General features: G+C 39.0%; 2 protein-coding genes across 2 annotated transcripts; one reads left to right on the top strand and one right to left on the bottom strand.

The window, feature by feature from the left end:
- The first annotated feature begins 4,282 nt into the window (after nt 1-4,282).
- Nucleotides 4,283-5,906, top strand: LOC143568066 (methylthioribose-1-phosphate isomerase-like). Its single transcript, XM_077054307.1, has 7 exons — nt 4,283-4,453; nt 4,525-4,624; nt 4,696-4,838; nt 4,926-5,031; nt 5,093-5,231; nt 5,304-5,572; nt 5,648-5,906. The coding sequence occupies exons 1-7, from the start codon at nt 4,299-4,301 to the stop codon at nt 5,717-5,719; spliced, it is 984 nt and encodes a 327-aa protein (XP_076910422.1). The 5' UTR covers nt 4,283-4,298; the 3' UTR covers nt 5,720-5,906.
- Nucleotides 5,907-8,617: 2,711 nt separating this feature from the next.
- Nucleotides 8,618-9,394, bottom strand: LOC143568057 (protein LURP-one-related 6). Its single transcript, XM_077054302.1, has 3 exons — nt 9,145-9,394; nt 8,832-9,068; nt 8,618-8,752 (listed from the first exon to the last, which is right to left on the bottom strand). The coding sequence occupies exons 1-3, from the start codon at nt 9,379-9,381 to the stop codon at nt 8,618-8,620; spliced, it is 609 nt and encodes a 202-aa protein (XP_076910417.1). The 5' UTR covers nt 9,382-9,394.
- Between the last annotated feature and the right edge of the window lie 16,284 nt (nt 9,395-25,678).

Genomic DNA, 25,678 nt, shown 5'->3' with positions numbered 1-25,678 from the left:
CATGTCCACCTGACAACATTGTGATTAATGTTCATCGTACAATGTCAGACCAACACCTGTGTCAATCACACCTCATTCTATGCACCCGCTTATCTACAACTAAAATATATAAAGCTTTTACGCTTGCCAATAAATGTATGTCTCCTAATCCCATAAAAAGGAAAAACAGTGCACCAATCACACATCTCAAGTTTACTGTTAACTCTCATTTCTATATATATATATATATATATATGTATTCAATAATAATATATAATCTATTGATCACTAATCAGATGGATCGTATTTAAAGTAATCACCCAATCATAATCCACAACCAATCATAAACCGGCGTATGTTGTTAATGGGTCTCTTGGAACATGCCATCTAGAGCCTGTGGTCCATCAACAATTTCTCTTTTTAGATTTGCAGTTAAAAACAACATCTAGGATCTTCAAATGTGATTCCCTTTTTTCTTTTATATTAAAAAAAAAAAAAAAAAAAGAAGAAGAAGAACATCATCGTGTACCCAGCCCGGCCATTTCTCTAGCATTAATTTATCACCAAATTAAATTTGACCACCCTTAATTTGATCTTCAAGTATTTATTACAAAATTAGGAATCTGAATTGTTGGTCAATATATGAACTAATGACAGGAGATTAAGAAATTACCGGCCAATTGAAGGGGCGTGCGTGATCATGTTCCACCAAAATATTTATACAAATTTAGTAAATTTATATACCATTTATGCATAAACCTATCAATTAATGGACCAAATATAAACTATTGAGGTTTGAGGGTTAAAATAGCCAAAGATGATATTCTTTTCCCTGTAACCTAGTTCTTAGCATAGCCGTTTTCCCCCTGTTCAACAGAGACACACACCAAAGCTTATCACACATCAAATTTGGTCCAGTTTTGCTTCAGTTTTTGGTTCTAATTAAGTAAGAACTCGTTCTACATGACCGATGTGGTCCAATTTTAACCTGATTTGCACCGACCATCTCTGATTTGGGTCCGATCACCCCGAGTTTAACCGATTTTTACTATCCCCGCCTAGGGGCGATTCTTAAAACACGGGTCTTGTGTGCTATACGGATCTGATTTAAAAAAAAAAAAGAAATTGTCGGTTCACCCCGCCGGGTCACCGGGTCCGGTCCGACCGACACCCGCAAAACCCGGCCGGTCCAATAGAAAACGGGCTATATACCCAAACTTCCTCGAGATTTAGACCAAAGGGCTTTGGAAATGCAAATCAAGAAAAAAAATGCCCAAATATATATAATATTTTATTACCTTTTCTTTCATTTACAACAATTCAAAAGAAAATATAAATAGAAAATATATAGAGAATGAAAAGTAAATTCATATACATAATAAGCTACTATAGATTATAATATTATATAGAGATGCATTCTATCTTATATCTCTTAAAATTTATCAAAAACTTCTAAAGGTATAGTGAATTTAGAGAACCTGATTTATAAAATTTCATATATTTTTATTTGTAATATCATTTAATGTAATTGGACTTTTGGTCCAATAACATGGGATTGATGGTTAAATAGCATTGGGGGTGATAGTTAACGTTTTGAATTTTGAGGTCCCAAGATCGAAAAACCTGACTCAAGGAGGTTTTGGTGGTGGGTTCCTCCTTGAAGATATTCTTGGGTGAGTCAGACATTGAGCATCAAAATCAGTATGGACGGTTAACATCCCTTCTCAAAGAGGCTCAGTCGGTTATTGAGGGTAGTTCCAAACGTTGTTAAAAAAAATATATCATAGTTAAATAATAGTTATTTGCGTTGTAGCTTTACGACACAAATCTTGTAGGTTAACGTACTAGTGGCTATATTTTGTTGAAGAGATTAGTTGTTTTGCTTATGTAAGGGCGGGTGGGGCGTTCCCCTTTGAACCTGCACAACCTACAATAACAATGATTTAGAAAGAGGCGTGTGTTTTAACTATACAACTCGTGTCTTATGTATACAAAGGCATAGACTCTCGCCTATATGGAAATGCGTCTAGTGTCAAGACGCGCTTTTTATACCAAGCAAGACACGTTCGAAACTTAATTTAGACCAATTTTTCACGAGTGTTAATAACCAACTTAGTAATCAACGAAAAGAAATGAAGAACCTCTGGCCAACTTGCACACCGTAGCTTTCCAAAAGTAGAAAGTCCACATTCCAACTAAACATTACCACATGCATGTATAGATACTGTTACTTCATTCCTATCCAAATAGATCCAATATAATATATCAAAATGGCTTTCAAATCCTTCTAGCCTGTCCATTCATTTTTATTGTTACTTATGTTATCATTTATCTAAAACTAGTATTTCGACCCCCCGCGTTGCGGGGGTTGTGAAACCGTAAGTGAAGCTCGGATCTTGGTGATCGAGAGTTAATCGAATTTTCTTGGCTTTTATTATCCTAGCTTGGAAAGTGACAAAAGTAATCCAAAGTTTGGTTTCAAACCATCGTCATAGCACCAAATGAATTAAAATAAATCACACGGTACAAAACGACGGCTCGGAGTTATCTTAGATAACCTAAGAGTTTTCATAATACGAAAAGGGTACCATGTTCAAAGCATAAGTCAGACACATTAAAGCAATTAGATCAAAACTAACATAATAACAGTCATAAACTTTACTAAAACATAAGACTTGCCATAGCCAATTGAACTCAAAACACTTTTAACTATTCAGTGTTCTAAACCTTTGGAGATCAATTTATCTACAATTTTAATAAACAGAATATACGATCAACAATAAGATATTTGTGGCAACCTCAATGAGTCCAACTTAATACCAAACAAAAAAGCCCTGAAACCTGAACTGTAGTCCCGAAAAACTCAAACCCGAGAACCTCAAATGCAACGCATTCCTCTAAACTAACAACAACATACTAAACCGGAAAAAAACGACCCAAACATATCAAAACCTCGATGAAATTATTGAATTACTTGAGGCTCAGAGCTCCGTTATGTTGCAACATAAGTTGCCATCCAGATAACGGAGCGTCATCACAGCCTAGACAGGAAATTCAAGCGATAAACGAATCCGTCACCGCGGTGCCTAGGGTTCCAAATTGAAACCTGACCACAATCATTACGTCATACCGTTGTGTACTTCCACCATCGCCTTCGCCTAGGGTTTCCAAAGTAGAACCCGACAACAGTCGAAATGGAAGCCACATACGTGGTACAACACCATCGTGTTACTTCCAACCAGAAATAGCCGGCGGTCTCCTCTCTCAAACAAAAGAGAGAGAATTGCAGGGATGAAATATGAAGAAAAGCATGTGAGGCCTGACAAAGAAAAAGAAGAAAAGCAACAGGTGGAAGCAAATGCAAAAGGTGGGAGATACGTGGAACCAAGTGAATGTAATAGTCATAGCTGATTCTGAGAGTATGAACCGACATTACAAATCAATATATATAATAATTATTTTTGTGAGACATTTTGTAAATTTTTAATTATAAATATCTTTAGCTGATTCTGGTTTCCATTATATTCGATGTACCCGAGAATTAAGATTTAAGAAGCAATTGCTTTGGTTTAAAGTTATGAAAAATTTCTAAAATTGACCTATTTTGGAAAGAGATTTCACTTTTGTCTCTTCAACTTTAAAAAGTCTAATGCATCACGTGTTAGTGAAATATAATGAACTATTGCCTTCTTCATTTTATTTCCTCTAAAGTAGTCTAAATTCATTCCTTTCATCTTCTTTATTTATTTTCCATCCCATCCCCTCTTTTATTCGGCACCACCTCCACCACTGCCGCCACCACCCATCACCACCGCCTTCCGCCCACTATTGGGCCGTGGCTGACATTAAAATAAGGCCCAATGCCCCTGCAGTTTTATTCCGAAAGTTTGAACAGCCTGCCCTGGCTGGCAATGGCATGATTGGTGGTGAAATGATGTATGTTTTAGAATTAGATTCCTTTCCCTCTTTCTTTGTTAATAATTGTAGCCGCCTACTGAATAAACTAAGATTTGTTTCAATTAAAAGAAAAGAGAAGTGTTTGACTCGACTCTGCAATCCATCCGTTATCACCGGGGCTCACTTCAACTACTTGATCAGGTTCTCTTCTCTTTTTAAATTGCCTAATTGTTTGTTTGTTTGTTTTTAACAATAATCATATCAATCAAAATTAGAGAAAACTTCCTCTTAATACCATCTATTTGGAAATTCCAGATGCTGTCGTAAGCCAGCCAAACACTTTACAATCCATTTGAATTTGAATTTGAATTATTATTTGACGAGATTAAGCTTTGTTTATATCCAGGGATGCAATAAGAGAGATGGTGGTTCGCGGGGCGCCTGCAATCGCCATAGCCGCTGCACTTTCTCTCGCTGTTGAAACCTCTAAACTCCTCTCGGAGGAACAAGGATTTACCGGAACATCAAAGGATGCTGCATCTTTTCTCATAAATAAGTTGGAATATCTTGTCTCAAGGTACTATAATTATATTTATATGTATATAGATTGTTTAATTAATTAATTGTTCTGTTTTGTTTGTTGCATAGTCGCCCAACCGCTGTGAATCTTGCGGATGCTGCAACTAAGCTTACAGAGATTGTAACCAACTCTGCTGCCTCCGCCACACATGCCAATCAAGTTTTCCAGGTAATCTAATCTAATCATTCACTCTTTGCTTACTTCAAGTAATCAACTCTACCATTTGTAATATGCTACAGGCTTACATTGAAGCTGCTGAAACAATGCTCGAGGATGATGTTGCTTCCAATAAAGCAATAGGCTCACACGGATCATCTTTCATTCAGAATCTAAAAAAGGATCTTAACAAACTATCTGTTTTAACTCATTGCAATACTGGCAGGCTAGTAATCTGATCTAATCTTCCCTCAGTCATCGTATTATGTTAATATTATATCCTGATTTAGTAATATTCTGTTTGTTTGAATAGTCTTGCCACTGCTGGATATGGAACTGCTCTGGGTGTAATCCGTGCCCTTCATGCTGATGGAGTGCTTGACAGAGCTTATTGCACAGAAACACGTCCTTTTTACCAAGTAAGCAGTTTAATATTACACTTCTTTTTTAAGGCTACATGAAATTGAGTTGCAAGTGTAGGGATCGAGATTGACGGCTTATGAGTTGGTGCATGAGAAAATACCAGCCACTCTCATAGCAGATTCTGCCGCAGCGGCTTTAATGAAGACCGGGCGTCTGCATGCTGTCATTGTTGGAGCAGATCGTGTTGCTGCCAATGGTACTTCGCCAATCACCAACAATTGCTTATTACGTGTAATGTAACGTAATGAAAACATAACTGCAATTGCAGGCGACACTGCCAATAAGATTGGAACATATAGCCTGGCCTTATCTGCTAAGCATCATGGTGTTCTGTTTTATGTTGCTGCGCCATTGATTTCAGTTGACTTGTCATTGGCTTCTGGAGATGAGATTGTTATAGAAGAAAGATCAGCCAAAGAATTACTGAATACCCATGGAGGTCTTGGGGAACAGGTTGCAGCTTCTGGCATATCTGTTTGGAATCCAGCTTTTGATGTCACACCAGCTAATCTTATAAGTGGAATCATAACCGATAAGGTGACTTTCTGTCTGTGAGCCACACACACACACACACGGGCTTGTGAGTGAATCCAATGTTTGTGTTTCTGCTAGGGTGTCATTACAAAGACTGGGAATGAGTTTGACATCAAGGGTTTTGCACACAAGACTGGAAGCAGCAACTGATATGCAAGTAAGGGGTTTTTTTTCATGACTATGACTTGTAATGTATTGAATAAGTCAACACACAATAGCTAAAGCCGCCAGGTTCGTCCCGTTTGTGGTGTGTGCGTTTTGGTTGAGTCTTAATAATAAGAAGAGTGACTACAAATAGATATCAAAGAAATGAAATGGAGGTTTCAGAATCATTATCTGTTAATCAAATGCAGCTGATCATGTTCATTCTCAATCCCAAGTAGAATTAGTAATGTAGATTTACACAAGAATGCTTAATTTATTTTGTCTTTCTTCCACCACCCCCCCCCCCCCCCCCCCCGCGAATCCATTCACGTATAACATTCAAAACGGTTACAATAAAGTTGCAAGTGAGCAGGCAATAGGTTACACCGCAACCGGTGGCAATTATAGTTTTTTTTTTCAAGGTGCACGATACGGGTTGGTTAAAAATGGAGTGGGCAAAAAGAAGGAAGAAATGATGATAAAATAACATAGTTCATTATATATGTAAATATAATATAAAAATTTCTCGATTACAATTGTCCTTCGACGTTTCTCAATTTTTATTATTGTAACTCAGGTGAAAAAGATATTATTTAGTAACACTTGATTTTATATGATGTTATTTCGTTAAATTTATTCTATATTTTGATCATTGAGTTGATAATATAAAGAACGGATGTTATGTACTTACAAACTACAAAGTTTTGAAATTATGAGGCTTATATGAATTCTCCATTTTTATTAAAATGGGAAGACGTGTGTAAAGGCAAACAAGAAAGAAACTTACCTGCTTTAAGAAAACACTTGCATTTAGCATGAACATATTTCATGGACTTATTATGGCACTTGGGCTTAGAGGTGCACAAAAAACCCGAACCCGGAACCAAACCCGAAGAAAATACCCGGAACTGGTTTTTTTATACCCGGGTTTTTAATACCCGAACCTGTATCCGACCCTACCCGTAGGGTACGGATAGGGTATGCATTTTAGTACAAAAACCCGTATCCAGAACCGGGCCCGATTTATACCCGGTAATACCCGGAACCCGGAACCGGTTCCATACCCGGAACCAGGTTTTTCCAATACCCGTAACCGGGTTTTTCAAATGCTCGATCTATACCAGAAATTACCTGAAAAATACCCCTAAAAATTGTAACCTCTTGAAAAGAATCAAATCTATACCCGAAAAAACCCGGAAAAAACCCAAAAAAACCCCCAAAAATAGGGTTTTTCAATACCCGGAAATATGATATTCAAATACCCGGTTTTAGAATATCCGGTTCTATACCCGACCCGAACCCGATGCATAGGGTATGGATTTTAGAGACAATACCCGAACCTGAACCCACCCGGGTATTACCAATACTTGATTTTTCAATACCCGGTCATACCCGAACCCGGGTATTTGAAAAACCCGATTTGTGCACCTCTAATTGGGCTATATAAGAAAAACAAAAAAATGGTGTGGGCCAATTGGACTTTGGTCACAAACAAGCCCACCCTAGTTACATAGTAAGTTCGTCTTTAGCCGCAAGTCTGCAACCACCTTTTGCATAGAAAAACCGATTCTACTAAAACGAAAACTTTGGGTCTTAAGAGACCAAAATTACTATTCACAACTTGTAGAACTCTGTTCATAACTTACATAGCCACCATGGCTAGAAAGCCATATGTATCAAAAATGAAAAGGATAAAACACATATTGATTCTCTAAACATGTTTTCTCTTGTTTAATAAGTTTGCTTGATTCTGTCTTTAGCGTTGTGTTGTCTGACACGCAACAAACCCATTGATTCTGAGCCTAACAAAAGAAGACATTCAAGTAAGGTCCACACACAAGTGTTTTTCTCCTTGCCCCCCCCCCCCCCCCCCCCCCCCCCCCCAAACACATGTCTAAACTGTTTTACAAATTTTAATTCTTCATTTACAAGTATAAGGATCCAAGTGTTTCCTAATTTTCTTAAAAGTTAATTACACATATGGTTTATGGGTTATGTGGTTTGGCTAAAATAACAATTTAGGAGTCTTAACTAAAAAAATGTTACATGTTCTGTACATGTAGTTTTCAGTTTGTAAAATGTTTATAGTATTTAACGAAGGTGACTGGCCCTTAAAAATTTCACAACTCCATATAAAAATATTCATGCATCAACTACTATTCGGTACACTTATTACAAACGAGCTTATTTGAGCACGCCTCTTTCAAATAAGCTTTGAACAAGGCTTGTAAGCTTCGAACAAGCCACAAGCCGTAGACTTTTTTACCACTCTATTCTCAAATCTAAATGCAACTACGGACCGAGCCAACTAGTTTCGTTAGTCTGTTTTCATTTTCTTTTTGTATATATATTAAACATTTAAACCTTAGCCCTTTGTGTTTAAACACCATTTAATCAATTAACCTAACTTAACATATTATTTTGCCTCACAAAATTGTTATACGTCAGACCAAAATTATTTAATTTATTAAATATAAATTTGTACTGATTTTGTTTTAAATTCTTAATTCCTGTTTGTTTAAGTACTTGCAAAATTCACTCATCCGTTTCAACAAATATTGTTGATGTTTTGTTTTAAGTTTGAATTTAATTTTGTTTACATGACATGAGCATTCAGGTACACAAATCTTAATGAACATGTTTCATGAGGTGGACCATTATTCACATTCATCACGTGGATATACATACACAAAGTCAAAGTCGAAGGTTCAAACTTTCTTCTGCACATTGATTCCATATTAATAAATCCTATACATTAAAATTCTTACGAAACGTACACCATCTCCAAAATTCTATAATTTCTTCAGCCTTACGTAATCTTAATTCTTATCAAACACCAAAATACTTTTGAACTTCAATTCTTTCATGCAAGCAATCAAATATTCTTGTGCTTTCTTAATTTGTTTAACATCTTGTAGATCCATTGTGGATGTAATCAAGAACCGCAATCACGCCTACCACAAACGCTTGATCAATCCCGGGTTTCACCACCACATGATATAAGTCCTTCGTCTCCATCATCTCCTTACTCACTCCAACCTATCATATGTATCATCAAATAATTAAAACAACAACGTACATGCATGCATGCATTTTGAGAAGTTGGATATTAATATACCTGGGCTATGACATTTCCTCCAGAGTCGACGATGCTGCATTCTTTATCTTGGAAGTATCCATTTATCTGAAAATAGATGCTTTCATCCTTTTGTTCGATCGAAACCCTTACCGGTCTGTTGTTCGCAAAGCATGCGTTTGGATCTTTCAATGTAAAAACCAGCTTTTGTGATCCTACATAATCTGGAGCATAGCCTCCCCATTGCTTATAGAGGCTTAAAGCTTCAACTATACCTCCCTTTATAAATTAAAACAAAAATTGATCATAATATTTATGAAAAACACTATGCATATAAATATTAATTGTTTACTACCTTCCGACGGATGAGAAGCAACGGGGTTTGGTAAGCATCCGCGAGAGTAATCTGGTCTTTTTTACCAACAACACCACAACCATCCACCCTGAACACCACCGCATGGCTATGCAAATCGGTGACCACAAAGCCGCCACCACCAACGACATGGGGCCGTGTTCTAACCCCTAGAACCACCTGTGTTGATGAACAAAACATCTTGCTTACAACAGGCATCTCCTTTACCTTTGGACCCATTTTTTCTTAAATATTATATATGTTTGGTTTTACCGTATGTATAAAATTAGTTGAAGAAGATGTGTATATATATAGTAATCAGACGTTTGGCAAGTCTTGACTAGTGACAAGTATTCATTTATATATGTGTATATATCTAGCAATTACATGTGTATACCAATTATTATTCTCTGAGTGTGGGATATATTAAGTTTGAATATTGTGTCAAACTCGAATAATTATAAAGTAGTAATATTAAATTATGTAAGATATGACGTGGAAGGGTAATATAGAGACTATATAGGCAACAGGTTTAGCCGTCCCCTTGAAATTGGGCAGCATCTAATTTTATATATGGTATGACTTTTCCTTGGTGACAGTGAATGTCATGCGTCTACGGTATCAATTATCATTAACATTAGCTAGTTTTGTGTCATTTACATATTTTCGTTATATTCTCTTCACGTAACTAACATATATATTTAATGTTTGCTAATGCAGGCACAATTAACTGTTCAAAGAATTTCATATATGACAAAAACATACATATAGGATAGGGTTCTTAAGTAGTCATTTAATGTTTGACAAAAAAAACAAGTAACATAATGTTTTTTTATCATCAAAAACCTAGACACAAAAATCACTCATCTGTTCAAAGAACAGAACGTGATGATTTGACCAATAGAATGAACCCGTTTGTTCAACCAGGAACAAATTGCTCAAAAGAAAGTAATGAAGAATAAAATAATGTCTTAAGGTCACATTTGAGAAGAGAAGTCATTTTCACTAATAAAAATAATAATTTGGTAGTTATAAAAACACTTTTTTATTCAAACTGAAAAGGGGTTTCTTTATTCCTTTTACTTTGTATCATGAAAACCGAGAAGGATTGATGTTTTCAAAGTTTTCATTCTCGTTCAATTTCTAGTTTTCTACCGAATAATCATATGTTTGCAATTTCCCTTTTTTTTAAATGCGCAATATTAATCATCATAATGATATTTGCATTACAAATGGTGAATATTACGCTTAATGAAGGTTTCAAAATAATTATTCAAGATAGAGTGATTTTTGTCAACCAATTGACCAAACATACATTTGAGCTAAGACTAAAAGGAAGTGCTCGCATGAAACATATGCAATTCTTAAATGCTAAGGATCGAATCAAAATTACATATTCTTTTTATATAAAGTTTTGACTTGATTTTCTTTAGGGCACCATTAAAAAGTTTTGGACTTGATTTCCTTTAAATGCATCTTTCCAACACTAACTATATCCTAGAATTTTCTCTCATTCACACGGTATTAGTTTTTTTGTGACTCCTAGCTTCCTTAACCATCCTTATTCATTTTTCTTCTTCCCTAAACCATTTTTTAATTCATTAATTTAAATAGGTAAAAACAAATAAAATCTTAAATATATATAAACGAAACCTTTAAAGCTCTCTGGTTAGTTTCTACATTCTCTCAAGCTGCTAGATTGCTTTATTTGTAAATAAAAGTTTCTCTCGCATTTGACCCGAATTCACAGGTATGGGTCTCACAAACCCATATCACCCTTAAACAGTTTATAACATCTCATAATATTAAAAATTAATTTGACCAAATATTTGATATGAAAATCTTATAAAATAGGGATATACTAAAAATTAATGTCCAATTTTTTTAAAAAAATATATTATTTATATTAAGAAATAATTTTATAGTTAAAAAATAGGCAAGTCATGGGTCTCACCAAACCCAAATAGCTTTTAAACGTGTTATAACATCTCATTTATTTGTGAAACTCTTTCATCATGATCCTAAGTATATTATTAACTTACAATAAATAAAATTAAAATCCAAAAAATATATAAATATCATAAACGAAAAATAAAAACAACCTCCGTAATATAGGAGAATAAAACCTAGTTATATATAAAAAAAACAAAATAACATTCAAATTTGTTAAAAAATAAAAGAATCCAAGATTAAAAAAATCAAATTAAAAGTTTATATAAAAGGATAATAAAAAAAATAACTAGTAATCTAAATTAGACAATCGATTATGTGTTCGAGAGTTATTGGTACTCCTTCTGCCTTTAAGATCAATTGCCTAATTAATTGCAAGCCTAAATGATTATTCTGTTTGTTTTTTTTTTCTAAAATGCATTGTCAGTGTAGATAGTCGACTTATACTCCACTTCGCTTTCAATACACCAAAAGTGCGTTCCACGTCTTATCACACCACTTCTTGTGCCTTCGCAAATGCTATTTGTTTCTTAAGGTGGAAGCTGGAAATCATTCTATGTAAGTTAAGTTTATGTTGATTATAAACAGGAGGGGTTGTTCGAGATTGAACATGTGACATTTGTTAATTTCGGGTTATTTTATACTTGTATTCTTAATGTAAACCCGACCCGTTTTGTATCCCGAACATTTTGATATTATCAAAATGATGAATTTTATGTTACATATTTGTTTTATAGTTGTTGGATCTAAAAAAAACACCCTTTTCGGTTCTTAAAATGCCCCAAAAACGCTCAAAACGAACTCAAGGGACTAAAACTACCAAAATGGAGACTTGAAGGACCCATTTGTAGTTTGTGCTTTCTTGGGTCTATAACCAACCCATTTTCATGCAACACCCTTTATGAAAGACCCATTCAACTTATCCTATATATACACACCCATCTTCTTCATTTGTGCTTGCTCATTTCTTCATTTCTCTCTCAAATTCTTGAATTCTAAGGTTGTTCTTCATAAGCTAATCTTTCATTTTAACTAACTTCTCAATACTTAAAGCTTGATGTTACAACATATATATAATATACACTCCTTGTTTACCTTCGGTCTTTCATTTCTCTGGTCTCGGCCGGTTGAAATGTCGGGCTAGTAAGGCAAGGTTACTGTTTTGGTCAAAAATTAACAACAGTGATTTCGTAACCAAATTAGTAATCGGGACTTGGTGCTTATATGAAATGAACGTACAAGTGCTTGAACACAAGGATTTGTTGCGAGGAAAAAATCTGTTATCCTTAAGATAACAAGCAAAAAACCCCTGGCGGTGAAAACTATCACCACCGGTTTATTAATAACAAAGGTGATTACAATGGTGGAGCTCAAACCTTATCGTGATTACAGAGAATGCGAGTACTAGTAAGTCTCGTGTGTCTAGAGTGTGTGTTATAAAGCTAACTGAATATCCTATAAATAAGGAATATCCTATAAATAAGGAAACTGCGAAATTATTCCAATTAGCCGTTAGCCCTTCAATCAGCACGTTTCCTTTATTGTCACGTTTTATTAACTGAAAGTGCGAGTCTTTGGGGAATTTATACAACTATCTTTGACCTAGTAAATAAGGAAAGTAGCAAAGATCGTGTTAGTTATATAATTAAATCAAAGTTTTATATAATTTACTATAAAACGATTACAATAAAGTGGCAGACAAACGGGCAACAAGCTGCGCCGCAACCCCCTTTTGAACAGCAAAGCCAATCCTGCTAAAAACGAAGCTTTGGGACCTAGAAGCTGAAGAGGTTCCGTGTACGACACGCTGAACCCTACTCAAAAATTTCACAGCCTCTGGAGCCAGAAAACCAAATGTATCAAAGGCAAATGGTAGAAAGACATGTTGATTATCTAAACAAGCTTTCTCGTGTTTAACAACTTTGCCCGATTCAGCCTTCAACGCAGCCTGACCCACAACAAACCCACGGTCCCTGAGCCCAACAAGAGGAGACACTCCTGTAAGATCCACACAGGCGTGTTTCCCCCCTGCCCACCCGAACACAAGAATATCAGCTGGTCGTAAAGTAGACCTCCCTTCAATAGGATCCGTGAGAAAGTTAACAGGGGCCTCCTTTTTAGCAGAAATCCCTGCCCGTTTAAGAACATCACACAGAACATCCCTAACCAGATCATGTCTGTATTTAAAGCCAAGAAATTATTTGCAATGCACCGCATGGTCACCAAAAGAATCCAAACAGACCTTGCGACAAATTGGGCAAGGTTCATCCGTCGGGAACATAGGGATCATTAACCGGTACTTAAGGATAGCCCGATACTCCAAACCCGACATACGTTGGCCTAATCCTTCAATGGGGATGGCCGTTAGAAAATCCTGAGCCCGAGGAACATGAAGGCATTCAAACACCGCCTTTTGGCGAGGGGATAGATCAAACTTCACTTCTAAACTCTTGATGATTCCACTAAATAAGGCACTCGCCACAACATGTTGGGCTTTATGGGGGGGGCGGTGTCCTTATTAGAGAACCCGCTAAGATCAAAATCTGGAAGTGAAGTACGTAAACGATCCATCGCACACCCATAATCAGAGTCCAACCCATAAATATCACAACCCCGAAGAATATGGTCTTGCAAACACCACGACTGTGCTCTCGAAGCCACAAAAGCATATGTAGATACATCCTCGGCCGAACAGAGACCCAACCCCCCATAACGGTTCGGAAGTGATGCCAACCTCCATTGGAGATCCCCAAAGAACGGACCTCCACAAACCACGATGTCCTCAATCGCCCTTCGAAGACCATTGTCAAATATAGAAACAGCTTCCCCCACATACATAGGTTGGCATGTTCTCAAACCGAACAAAAGCTTGGCGACTCCCATACATGAGCGAAGCAAAAGAAGCTCGCATTGAGGATCCCGAAGTCTTGGGAGACAGCTCATCAGTTCCACAGCGCTAGATGCCCTTTTCATAGCCAAACTGCTGATAAACCCCGCATCCTGGCTTACAGCACCACCAAGGAGTTTCATGCCAAGCACCGGCCTTCCAATCCCGCAAAGGAACAACCCCTCCTGTGCCTTCACCCCATTGCATGTTGGCCAAAATAACTCTGTTTTCTTAACGTTTAATTCAAGACCCAAACGAGGCCCCTCAGACCTGATAATATCTAATGCTTTGGCTACCTCTCTAGTATCCCCGATAATCGTGCCATCATCCAAGTACCAAGCATGAAAGAGAAGCTTGCACCGATCTCTGATTTGGTGAACAGGTGGGTGCAAAGCTAAGACAAAAAGGAGAGGCCCAAGAGGGTCCCCCTGTTGAACCCCAGTGGTGGATTTAATGAAAGTATCACCCACATATAACCTAGCCGACTGCCCATATAAAAAATCCACCCAAAGAGAAATGGAAGGACATCGACTCCGAACCTCATGTAGAAGGGTCGTCCTATCTACTAAGTTGAAGGCATTGGAGAAATCAACAGTAAGCATAGCCAATGACCCATCCGAATGAAACTGATTTAGAAACCTGTTCGCGCTATGAAGCACGGCCTCTGCCCCACTGGGGACTCCCACCCCAAATTGAAAGTCACCGAGGTATTTAACCATCTCCTTTCCGACACCCCTCATAGCCACCTTAGAGACCAACCGCCTCCAAATGGCCCCAACGGCAATAGGTCTAATCCCATTGTCCGGTTTAAGCAACGGCGTAAGTGGGGCAGACGCAACAAACTCTGCCAACACCTTAAGACACCTTCCCCCCAAAAATAAATTAACCACCGCAGAGATAGCCTTGAGCAAACCATCCGCAATCGGAGACCCCTCTCCGCACAACGCATCTAAAATGTGTTGGGCTCGCAAACCGTCCCGCCCACACGAAGTCCCTTTAGGGAAAGACTTAATGCACCCAAGCACACTATCAACGTCCACGACAAGGGGAGACTCAGAAAGCAAGGAAGCAGGCATAATCGGAGGTGCCATGATGGGATGCTTAGACAACAAAGCATTCAAAGTATCCTTACCGAAAGGTGCAACCCCTGAAGAGCATAATACCTTGACCGCAGCAGTGAAATGCCCGTCCGCAACTTTTCGCAAACATTGTTTAACATTGGCGCCCAACCCGGCGTTGTCAGACTCGGGTACAAACGCATCACCACCCGGGGCATCTCCTAGGGGTTGGTTAAAAAGCGATATAAGGAGCTCAAAGAAACCGTCACGGTCACCCCAAGCGGATAGCGACCGTTGAATAATTCGGCATTGCTCAGACTTTCTATTGCCAGACCTGCGTTGCTGACGATTAGAAGGTCTGAAAACTCGTAAGGTGCAACGTGGTAACAACAACAGTTTCACCCACGCCTCAACAGACTCTGGCATAGCCGCCACCTTACCCAGAGCACCCACTAAGGCTTGGGAAAAAGCCATACGAAAACTTTGAGGAATGTTTTTAACAGTCGTAATAGGAAGAGTGAAGACACGTTCAAGGAGAGCTACATCCACCTCCACCCTTCCCACCGCGACAACTTCCCTCCCAACATGTGGCTTCGCAATCCCCACTATATATTCCTCCACATCTCCCGTGACACACTTGTACCAGACCGACCCGTCGTCATGATGGCACCCCCGACGGAGAGCATGTGACTCCATACACGCTCCACACATCCACCTACGCGAGACCTTTAAAGCCTCACCAACCGAAATAAACAAATCCAAATTTGTCGAGATCGCCTCCCGTAAGGTCTCTTTCTTGTCATCCGATGACAAATGAAGCCGCTTAATATGTGCGGCCAATCGAACCCCCTTGGACCCCGGTAATCCATCCGGGCAACAATGGAAGCCTCTAAACGGACACGGCCAAACAACCTCCTCAATAGCCCCGGTCATACCACCCCCGACCCACAAAACAACCCGGTAGCCAAGTACCACACCAAGAAAAATAATAATAAAACAAAACTCGAGTTGAGTTTGAGGAATGAACACCCGAACCAAAGGGGAAGGAGGAGAGCAACCACCCGTTGCCCTCCCCTCCTCAAAATGTAATTAGGATACCTGTTACCTTGGAGGATACCGCATCCTGAATCTGCTCTGAACATAATCTTTGCTGAGGATACTGAAAATCCGTGCCCTAACAATTGTCCCTAAATTTTAACAGCTGTGGATAAGGATTACAGCTGTAAAATTTTTGAATTTTGAATTTCAAATTTCGTGCGGTGGATATTTGATACACGCGTCAGCCGTTTTAACTACTCGCCAAACCCTAGGTAATCCCTATAACTACCCAGATGATTAAAATTTATCTCATCTTCATCTTCAGGTAACTTATTTCTTCCTTCTTTTCCTTATCTTCGTGCAATCATGAGTCCGAAACTTTCTCCTTCCGGTATCGAGGATTTCGTATGTCAGAATCTCCTCGCAAGTCCTACGAACGAGATATGCACTTTTGGTGATGCAGATATCGCAAACCTTCGATCTTGGGGTTGCTTTCCTATTGGAGAAATCCATTGCATCTCTTTTCATTGTTGTCAGAAGTATCCTGTCCTTAATATCTTGGATGCTAAGGCCTGCCCCCAGTGTGGTTTCCACAATCACCTTCATGTATATCCTTGAGAACTTCTTGTGCTTCTTGATATTCCAAGCATCTCAAGTATGGATCTGCAAGTGATTTTCTGTACAACACATTATTTAGGATAATATATTGGGTTACCTTCATTCGGAACGCTCTGGGATTTTCTTCTTTTGGGATCTCGTTATCCTGAAGATACCGTATTATGGGACGAGTCCAGGATACTGGATCATTTTCAGTTTCTGAAGTCTCCATGATTTCATAGTTTTCCTTTGTTGCTGGAGTCAAGATATGAATGATGGGTATCTTGATATCATTCGGTATCTTGAGAACCGATGCTAAATTTGCTAAGGCATCTGCTTCAGTGTTCTCTTCCCTTGGTACATGTATTATATCAAATGTTTCGAAACGCATAGCTAATTTCTTAACTATTTCTAAATACTTTGCTAGGTTTTCTGCATTCACTGCATAAGAGCCATTGAAATGGTTAGCTAATAACAAAGAAATCAACATAAACTTGAAGATACCTGACCTTCATATCCTTAGCTAATTACAAACCAGCTATTAAGGCCTCATATTCAGCCTCATTATTAGTAGCCTGAAATTCACAAGATATTGATAGAGGTATAATGTCCCCCTGTGGCGATTTTAGCAGGATACCTAGACCTGTTCCTCTTATGTTGGAGGCACCGTCAGTATGTAGGGTCCAACTTTTCTTGATCTCCAATTGCTGAACTTCTTTTTCAACTTCTTCAATTATATCCTGGCTAAAATCAGCCACAAAGTCGGCAAGTGCTTGAGACTTGATGGCTGTCCTTGGCTCATACAAGATATCATATGCGCTACGTTTTATAGCCCACTTTGCCATCCTACCTGACATCTCTGGTTTTCTCAAAACAGCCTTGATAGGATACTTAGTCTTTACGTGTGTAGCATGAGTTTCAAAGTAATGTCTAAGTTTAGTGGAAGCCATTATAAGTGCTAAAATTAATTTTTCAAGATAAGAATACCTGGATTCAGCATCTAGTAGACTTTTACTTACATAATATATCGGGTGTTGTTGACCTTCATGATCTTTGACCAAGACAGCACTGATTGCATTCCCGGAAATGGCTAGGTACAGGGATGATGGCTCACCATCAATTGGCTTCATCAGGAGTGGTGCTGAGGACAAGTATTCCTTCAGAGATACCAATACCTTTTCTTGCTTCTCTCCCTATTTGAACTTTTGATTCTTCCTTAGGATATCATAGAAGTCTTTACACTTCTCTGAAGATCTTGAGATGAATCTGTTGAGAGCAGCTATTCTTCCGGTTAATCTTTGGACATCTTTGACATCTCTTGGTGATTTGATATCCAGGTTAGCCTTGATCTGCTCTGGGCTTGCTTCTTTCCCTCTTTTGGTGACCATGTATCCAAGGAATTTTCCTGCTTTGACCCCAAAGTGACATTTGGCTGGATTCAACTTCATGTTGTATTCATCTAGGATATCAAATGCTGTTGCCAAGTCTCTCAGATAATCCTCGGCCTTCTTTGACTTTACCACCATGTCATCTATATAGACTTCCATCGTGTCCCCCAGTTGGTCTTTGAACATCATGTTGACGAGCCTCTGATATGTTGCACCTGCCTTTTTAAGTCCAAAAGGCATTGTAGTATAACAGTATATACCTATGGGAATCATGAAGGCTGTGTCTTCTTGATCTGAAGGTTCCATTTGAATCTGTTGAAATCCTGAGGATGCATCCATGAAGGTTAACAGTTCGTGGCCAGCAGTTGCATCCACCATTGAGTCAATGTGCAGGAGTGGGAATGGGTCTTTTGGACAGGCCTTATTCAGGTCTGTGAAGTCCACACACACTCTCCATTTTCCATTCTTCTTCTGGACAACAACTAGATTGGCCAACCATTTTGGATATTGGACTTCTCTTATCATCTTGGCTTTGAGCAGCTTCTACACCTCTTCTTGTATGATAGCGTTTCTCTCAGGAGCAAACTTCCGTCGGTTTTGATGTACTAGCCTGAAAGATTTATCTATACCAAGTTTATGAGTGATAATAGATTTAGATATACCTGTCATATCTTCATGTCTCCAGGCAAAGGTAGAAGCTCTTTTCTTTAGAAAGGATATTAATTCCATCTCAATATCCTCAGGAATACTTGTTCCCAACAATACTTTGACTTCAGTATCCTGAGGATCCAAAGATACTTCCTTTACATCCTGCTCTCTTGCTTGCAGACCTTCACTGGTTGTTGCTGTAATTGCTATGCTTGAGTAGGCTTTGTAGTCCACTTCATTGATAAAGTATAACATTCCTTGGCATCTTGCTGATCACTTTCAATTTTGATGACTCCCCAGGGACTTGGGAGTTTCACACACTGATGGTAGGTCGAGGGTACTGCCTTCATGCTGTGGATCCAGGGCCTGCCTAATATCACATTACAACAAGACAACGAGTCAATAACACAAAATTTTTGTAGGGAGTTAGTTCCCTCAATATATACTGGAAGTTTGATTTCGAACCGACAAACTCGAACACTCGTTTAAACCTTGTTTTGGTATTCTTATAACCAAGGGTTTTGCAATATTGCATTTTAACCAACATTATTACTTAACATAGGTTGAGTAAAAAAAACTAATGAATAGAATACCAAGACCCGGTTTCGAGTAAACTTATTTTACAAAACTCGTTTCTTTAATTTCTCAAATATTTACATTTTAAATCCTAAACTTTATTTATTTACTTTATTTGTCATGTATTTTACTTTAAACCCTTCCAAGACTACCTACTAACACAAGACCCGTTTAATATAGGTCTTGATCGTTAAACCGATTTCTCCGTTTAATATAGGTCTTGCTCGTTAAACCGATCTCTCCGGTTTTCATATACTAGTTGTGGATTTCATACTATATACTTATTGTCCAAAACTACGAAAATTGCTCACCAACCTTTGTGTTGACAAACTCTATTTTATGCAATGTTACAGGTTTGATGTTAGCTTGATTGAATTACTTGAAGAAACTTATCATCTTGGCTTTAGGATATTAGAAAATGAAAGAACAAGTTATTTGTTTATCTATCTATTTGGCATTTTGTATGAACAATTTTTGTGTTATTTATGATGATATGGATTTAAATGAGTTGTTTAAATATTGTAACTTTATAGTGTCGTTGTGCAATGAGAAATGATGTCGCGCCTCGACGTTTCCGCCTTCATTGGTCGGGGTGTGACAGATTGGTATCAGAGCCATCGACTATATGTGGTTAGACGTAACAGCCTAGTATAGTTTATGCTCTAGGGTCCCTATACGTGTGCTCATACGTGTTTACCCTACTTGATTGTTTATTGCATTTATTTAATTATTATAAACTTGTTTAAAAATCTATCTCATCATAAATGTATACATACACACACTTTTAATAGTATTCTAAGGTATTTTTACCTTAAAACAAAACATTAGCTTTTATAACAAGCTTAACTTGGATCTCATTGTTTACAATCTCCTTAAAGCTAGGTTCTATAATTTGTTTTGTGATGACCGTAGGGAACGAAACACTTGATTCGATCATTTGACAAAAAAGATTCCAAGAATTGAAGGTGATTTACTTACCTGGGATGATTGGGTTTAGTGTTGGTTTCTAGGTCAAGCAACTCGAGTTATATGAGCCGACACTTTAAGTTGTCGAATGCGAGCGTTCCGGTCGCCTCCTTATTTTTGGTGTTGAAAACATAAAAGCCACGGTGATACGTGGACAAGTGTTTTTAACATCTCGTTGTATCTCCGTTTTATTGTATGTTATTAACATGATTTGAGTCAACAACATGAAAGACGCGGTGATACGTGCACATGTTCGACTCCATATATATTACTTTTACATAAGTTTTTATTGCCGGGATATCAAATCATGGTGGTTCATGTATGATTTTCCCGACTATATATATGTTTACAAGAAATTTTTTTAGTTTTTTCGGAATATCAAATCATGGTGGTTCATGTACGATTTTTCCGACTGTATACAAATTTCAACACTTCAAAACTTCCAAATTTTAAATTCTCGAAACTTTGAAACATATACTTATATATACGTTTTTATCATTTGGTTTTTGTATAAACTTTATTTCTACTAACATTCTCATCCTCATGACACTAGGATTTACGTAAAAAAAATGATTACATACATCTTCTATTTTAAACTCAATGCCCTCAAATTCACTACAATTTTTTATAATTTTTAGAATGCCTCCGCTACGACGCCACTACCGCAAGGACTCCAAACGCAAGATGGCCGCTTTAGTAGCCAAACAAGTCGCCGCTATGATTCCCGAACTCCTAACTCACTTGCAAGCAAACCAACCTCCACCCGTTGTAGCACTTATTGAACCCACACCCGCTCCCTACTTGTACAAACAATTTACCGATGCTAACCCAACCAAATTCCTTGGTACGAACTGTGCGACTACCATGTTGCAATGGTTTGAAAAGATGGAAAGTGTGTTCCGACACAGCGAGTGCCCCGAAGCAAAGAAAACTAATTTTGCTTCGAGCATGTTTGAGGAAACCGCTCTTACATAGTGGGGTAGTGTTATGCATCTCCAAGGGGCGGAAATCGCTATGGCTCTCCCATGGACCGATCTTAAAGAACTTATGATGAAGAAGTTCTGCCCAAAACACGAGCTCCAAAAGCTCAAAGTCGAGTTTTGGGAACTTAAGCAAGAAAGTGGTGATAACGCCGCCTACTCACTCCGTTTTCACGAGTTGAGCACTCTTGTTCCTCACTTGGTCACCCCGCTCGAACGCAAAATTGACAAATACATCGGGGGTTTGTCCATGCTAATCCATGATTCGGTAATGAGTAGTAAACCGGCAAACCTTGAAGACGCTATTACGCTAGCCGGAGCCCTCTCCGAAAACCATGTCAAAGTGGGTACACTTTCGATCAAGAAAAAGTGTGACAAGAGTAAACCCGAACCAACCCCTCAAATCAAAGTTGATCCACCTCCTCAAGCCATAAATTACTCCAACTCATCCCACCAAGCCAAGAAGAAATTCAAGCCCAATCACCGAAACTATGCCGTCACCCACCCACAACAAACCCAACAACAATATCAAGCTCCTCCAAACCGAAAACCCTACACTGGTCCTCATCCATTATCCAACAAATGTCAATTTCACCATCCCTCAAACATGACTTGTCGCCATTGCACCATTTGCAACCGTTACAGTCACTTCAATACCACATGTCGAAACACACCTCGTGGACATCCCGCTCCACCAAGAACCAACCCGCAAATCCCGTAAAACCCACAACAACCCTGAGCTTGCTATAATTGTGGAGACCCTAACCATTTCCGCAACAATTGTCCCAAACTCGTTTACGCAAACCAAGCCCAAGCCGTAACCGTGCCTTATTACCAAACCCAAGCTTACCAAGTCCAAACCTACCAACCTCAAATCCCATAACAAAATGCACCTCTCATCCAACCAATTCAAGCCATCCAAGCACCTCCTCCTCCACCCCAAGCACCACAAGGAAATCCCGGTAACCAAGGGCGTGTTTTCATGATAAACACCAATTAAGCTCAAGTCGCAAACGACGTTGTGAACGGTATGTTTCTAGTGAACGAACATTTGGCTTCAATTTTATTTGACGCTGGTGCCGATAGGAGTTTTATTTCATTAAAATTTGAGTCTATGCTTGCCATACCTCGCACTAAACTATCTAGACCTTTTTTCGTCGAAGTCGCCAACGGAAATTCCATCACAATCAACTCGGTCATTCGTGATTGTATTCTCACTCTTTGTAAGCGAATATTTTCGATCGATCTTATCCCGATGCAAATGGGAAGTTTCGACGTCATAGTAGGCATGGATTGGTTATCTTTGCACCGTGCCGAAGTCATTTGTTACGATAAAATCATTCGAATCCCGCTTGTAAACGGTTAAACACTCAAGGTCCACGGCAAGACTACTCCTAAAAGGCTCAACCTTATGTCATACTCTGAATCCCAAAAATATTTGTGCCAAACGTATGTTCTGTTCCTAGCTCAAGTGGTGGTTAATGACCTTAAGGAAAGAAAAATCCAAGACATCTCCATCGTCTGTAACTTCCTCGATGTCTTTCCCGAAGACGTCACCGGTCTTCCACCCATTCGCCCGGTAGAATTCCCAATCGATCTTGTGCCCGGAGCAATGCCCGTAGCCAAAGCTCCTTACCGTTTAGCCCCGTCGGAAATGCAAGAGTTATCAAACCAACTCGAAGAACTTTCCGACAAAGGCTTTATTCGTCCAAGCTCTTCTCCTTGGGGCGCTCCCGTCCTCTTCGTGAAAAAGAAAGATGGTTCGTTTCGTACGTGCATCGATTATCGTGAGCTTAACAAACTTACTATTAAAAATCGTTATCCTTTGCCACGAATCGACGACCTCTTCGATCAACTTCAAGGCGCAACGTGTTTCTCAAAAATCGATCTTCGATCGGGATATCAACAATTGCGTATTCGCGAAGAAGACATCCCAAAAACCGCATTCCGTACTCGATATGGACATTTCAAATTTCTAGTCATGCTTTTCGGTTTAACCAACGCACCCGCGGTGTTTATGGATCTCATGAACCGCGTTTGCAAACCGTTTCTAGATAAATTCGTCATTGTCTTTTTTGATGACATCCTCATCTTTTCCAAAATCAAGGCCGAACATGAGTATCACTTGCGTTCCATTCTCGAAGTCTTAAGAAACGAACGACTTTACGCCAAATTCTCAAAATGTGAATTTTGGCTAGAGGAAGTTCAATTTTTGGGACACATCGTCAACGACAATCATGTTGATCCCGCAAAAATCGAAGCCGTCAAAGATTGGAAGACTCCGACTACACCCACGAAAATTCGATCTTTCCTCGGTTTGGCCGGATATTATCGGCGTTTCATCCAAAATTTTTCCAAGATCTCTTTACCTCTCACTTCCCTAACTCACAAAGGAAAGACTTATGAATGGGGATCCAAACAAGAAGAAGCATTTAATACTCTTAAACACATGCTTTGCAATGCTCCCGTTCTAACCCTTTCCGATGGAAACGATGACTTTGTAGTATTTTGCGATGCTTCTCACCATGGTCTCGGTTACGTTCTCATGCAATGAGGTCAAGTTATCGCGTATGCTTCAAGGCAACTCAAGGTCAACGAGAATAACTACACGACTCACGATCTTGAACTTGGTGCCGTCGTTTTCGCACTCAAAATTTGGAGACATTACCTTTACGGAACGAAATGTGTGGTTTTTACCGGTCACAAAAGCCTTCAACACATTTTTGACCAAAAAGATCTCAACATGAGACGGTGAAGATAGGCTGAGTGACTTAGTGACTACGATTGCGAGATTCGCTACCATCCCGGTAAAGCGAATCTCGTGGCCGATGCCCTTAGTCGAAAGGTTAATGTCAAATCCGTCTTGCTTCTTAGCGTCACCGTTCAAACCGATCTCCAAGCCAAAATCTATCAAGCCCAACGTACCTCCGTTGACGAAGGCAACATGTACGACGAAATGTCATGTGGAGCCGAGCTTCAACTCAAAACAAAACCCGATGGCTTATTGTATTATCTCAATCGTTTATGGGTTCCCGATCGTGATGACCTTCGTACTTGCATACTCGACGAAGCTCACAAGTCACGATATTCTGTTCATCCCGGTGCGGATAAAATGTATTTCGATCTTCGTTCTACCTTTTGGTGGCCGGGTATGAAGAAAGACGTAGCAACGTACGTTTCGAAATGTCTTACTTGCTCTAAAGTCAAAGCCGAACATCAAAAACCCTTTGGGTTACTCGAGCAACCACCGATTCCTATATGGAAATGGGAAGACATTGCTATGGACTTTATAATGAAACTACCTACTACTCAAAAAGGCAACGATAGCATTTGGGTGATTATTGACCGATAACCAAGTCCGCTCACTTTATTCCAATTCGAAAAAAATACTCCGTTGAGCAACTTGCCCAAATCTACGTTCGCGAAAACGTGTGTCGCCACGGTTTACCTTTGACTATCATCTCTGATCGCGATGCTCGATTCACGTCTCATTTTTGGCAATCACTTCAAGAAACCTTGGGAACTCGTCTTGATCTTAGCACCGCTTATCATCCTCAAATGGATGGACAATCCGAACGTACGATTCAAACACTTGAGGACATGCTTCGAGCGTGTGTACTCGATTTCGGTGGGAATTGGGATTCTCACATTCCTTAGATCGAATTCTCTTACAATAACAGTTTCCATTCTAGCATCGGTATGCCTCCTTTCGAAGCTCTCTACGGTCGCAAATGTCGTTCCCTGATTAGTTGGAACGAAATCGGTGAAGCTCAAATTACCGGACCCGAAATGGTCCAAGAAGCAACCGACCGTATCGACCAAATCCGCAAGAACCTACTTGCCGCTAGAAATTGACAAAAGAGCTACGCCGACAAACGGAGAAAACCGATCAAATTCAATGTCGACGATCTCGTCCTTCTCAAGGTATCCCCTTGGAAAGGAGTTGTTCATTTTGGAAAGTAAGGAAAACTAGCCCCCCGTTTCGTAGGCCCATTCAAGATTCTTGAGCGAGTCGGAAAAGTAGCCTACCGACTCGAACTACCGGAAGAACTCACCGGTGTTCATCCGACCTTTCATGTTACAAATCTCAAGAAGTGCTTGGTCGAAGGTAGTCTCCATATACCTCTCGACGAAGTACAAGTCAATGAATCAATGATTATGGTTGTACGACCCGTTGAAATCATGGACCGCAATGAAAAGAAAACCAAGCGAAGTCGCATCAAGTTAGTTAAAGTTCGATGGGAATCACGACATGGCGCAGAGTTTACATGGGAACGAGAAGACTCGATGAAGGAGAAATATCCACATTTGTTTACATCATCTTAATTTCGAGACGAAATTTTCTAAAGTAGGGGATACTGTGACATTTGTCAATTTTGGGTTATTTTATACTTGTATTCTTAAAAAAAAAAGAAAAAAACTAATGAATAGAATACCGAGACCCAGTTT

Source organism: Bidens hawaiensis, unplaced genomic scaffold, assembly GCF_021521415.1.
Source record: "Bidens hawaiensis isolate Kalapana, Puna unplaced genomic scaffold, B.hawaiensis_p1.1 tig00001236_1, whole genome shotgun sequence".
NCBI classification, from domain to species: Eukaryota; Viridiplantae; Streptophyta; class Magnoliopsida; order Asterales; family Asteraceae; genus Bidens; species Bidens hawaiensis.
The sequence above is the reverse complement of the archived record's forward strand: the minus strand, read 5'-3'. Positions and strand labels throughout refer to the sequence as shown.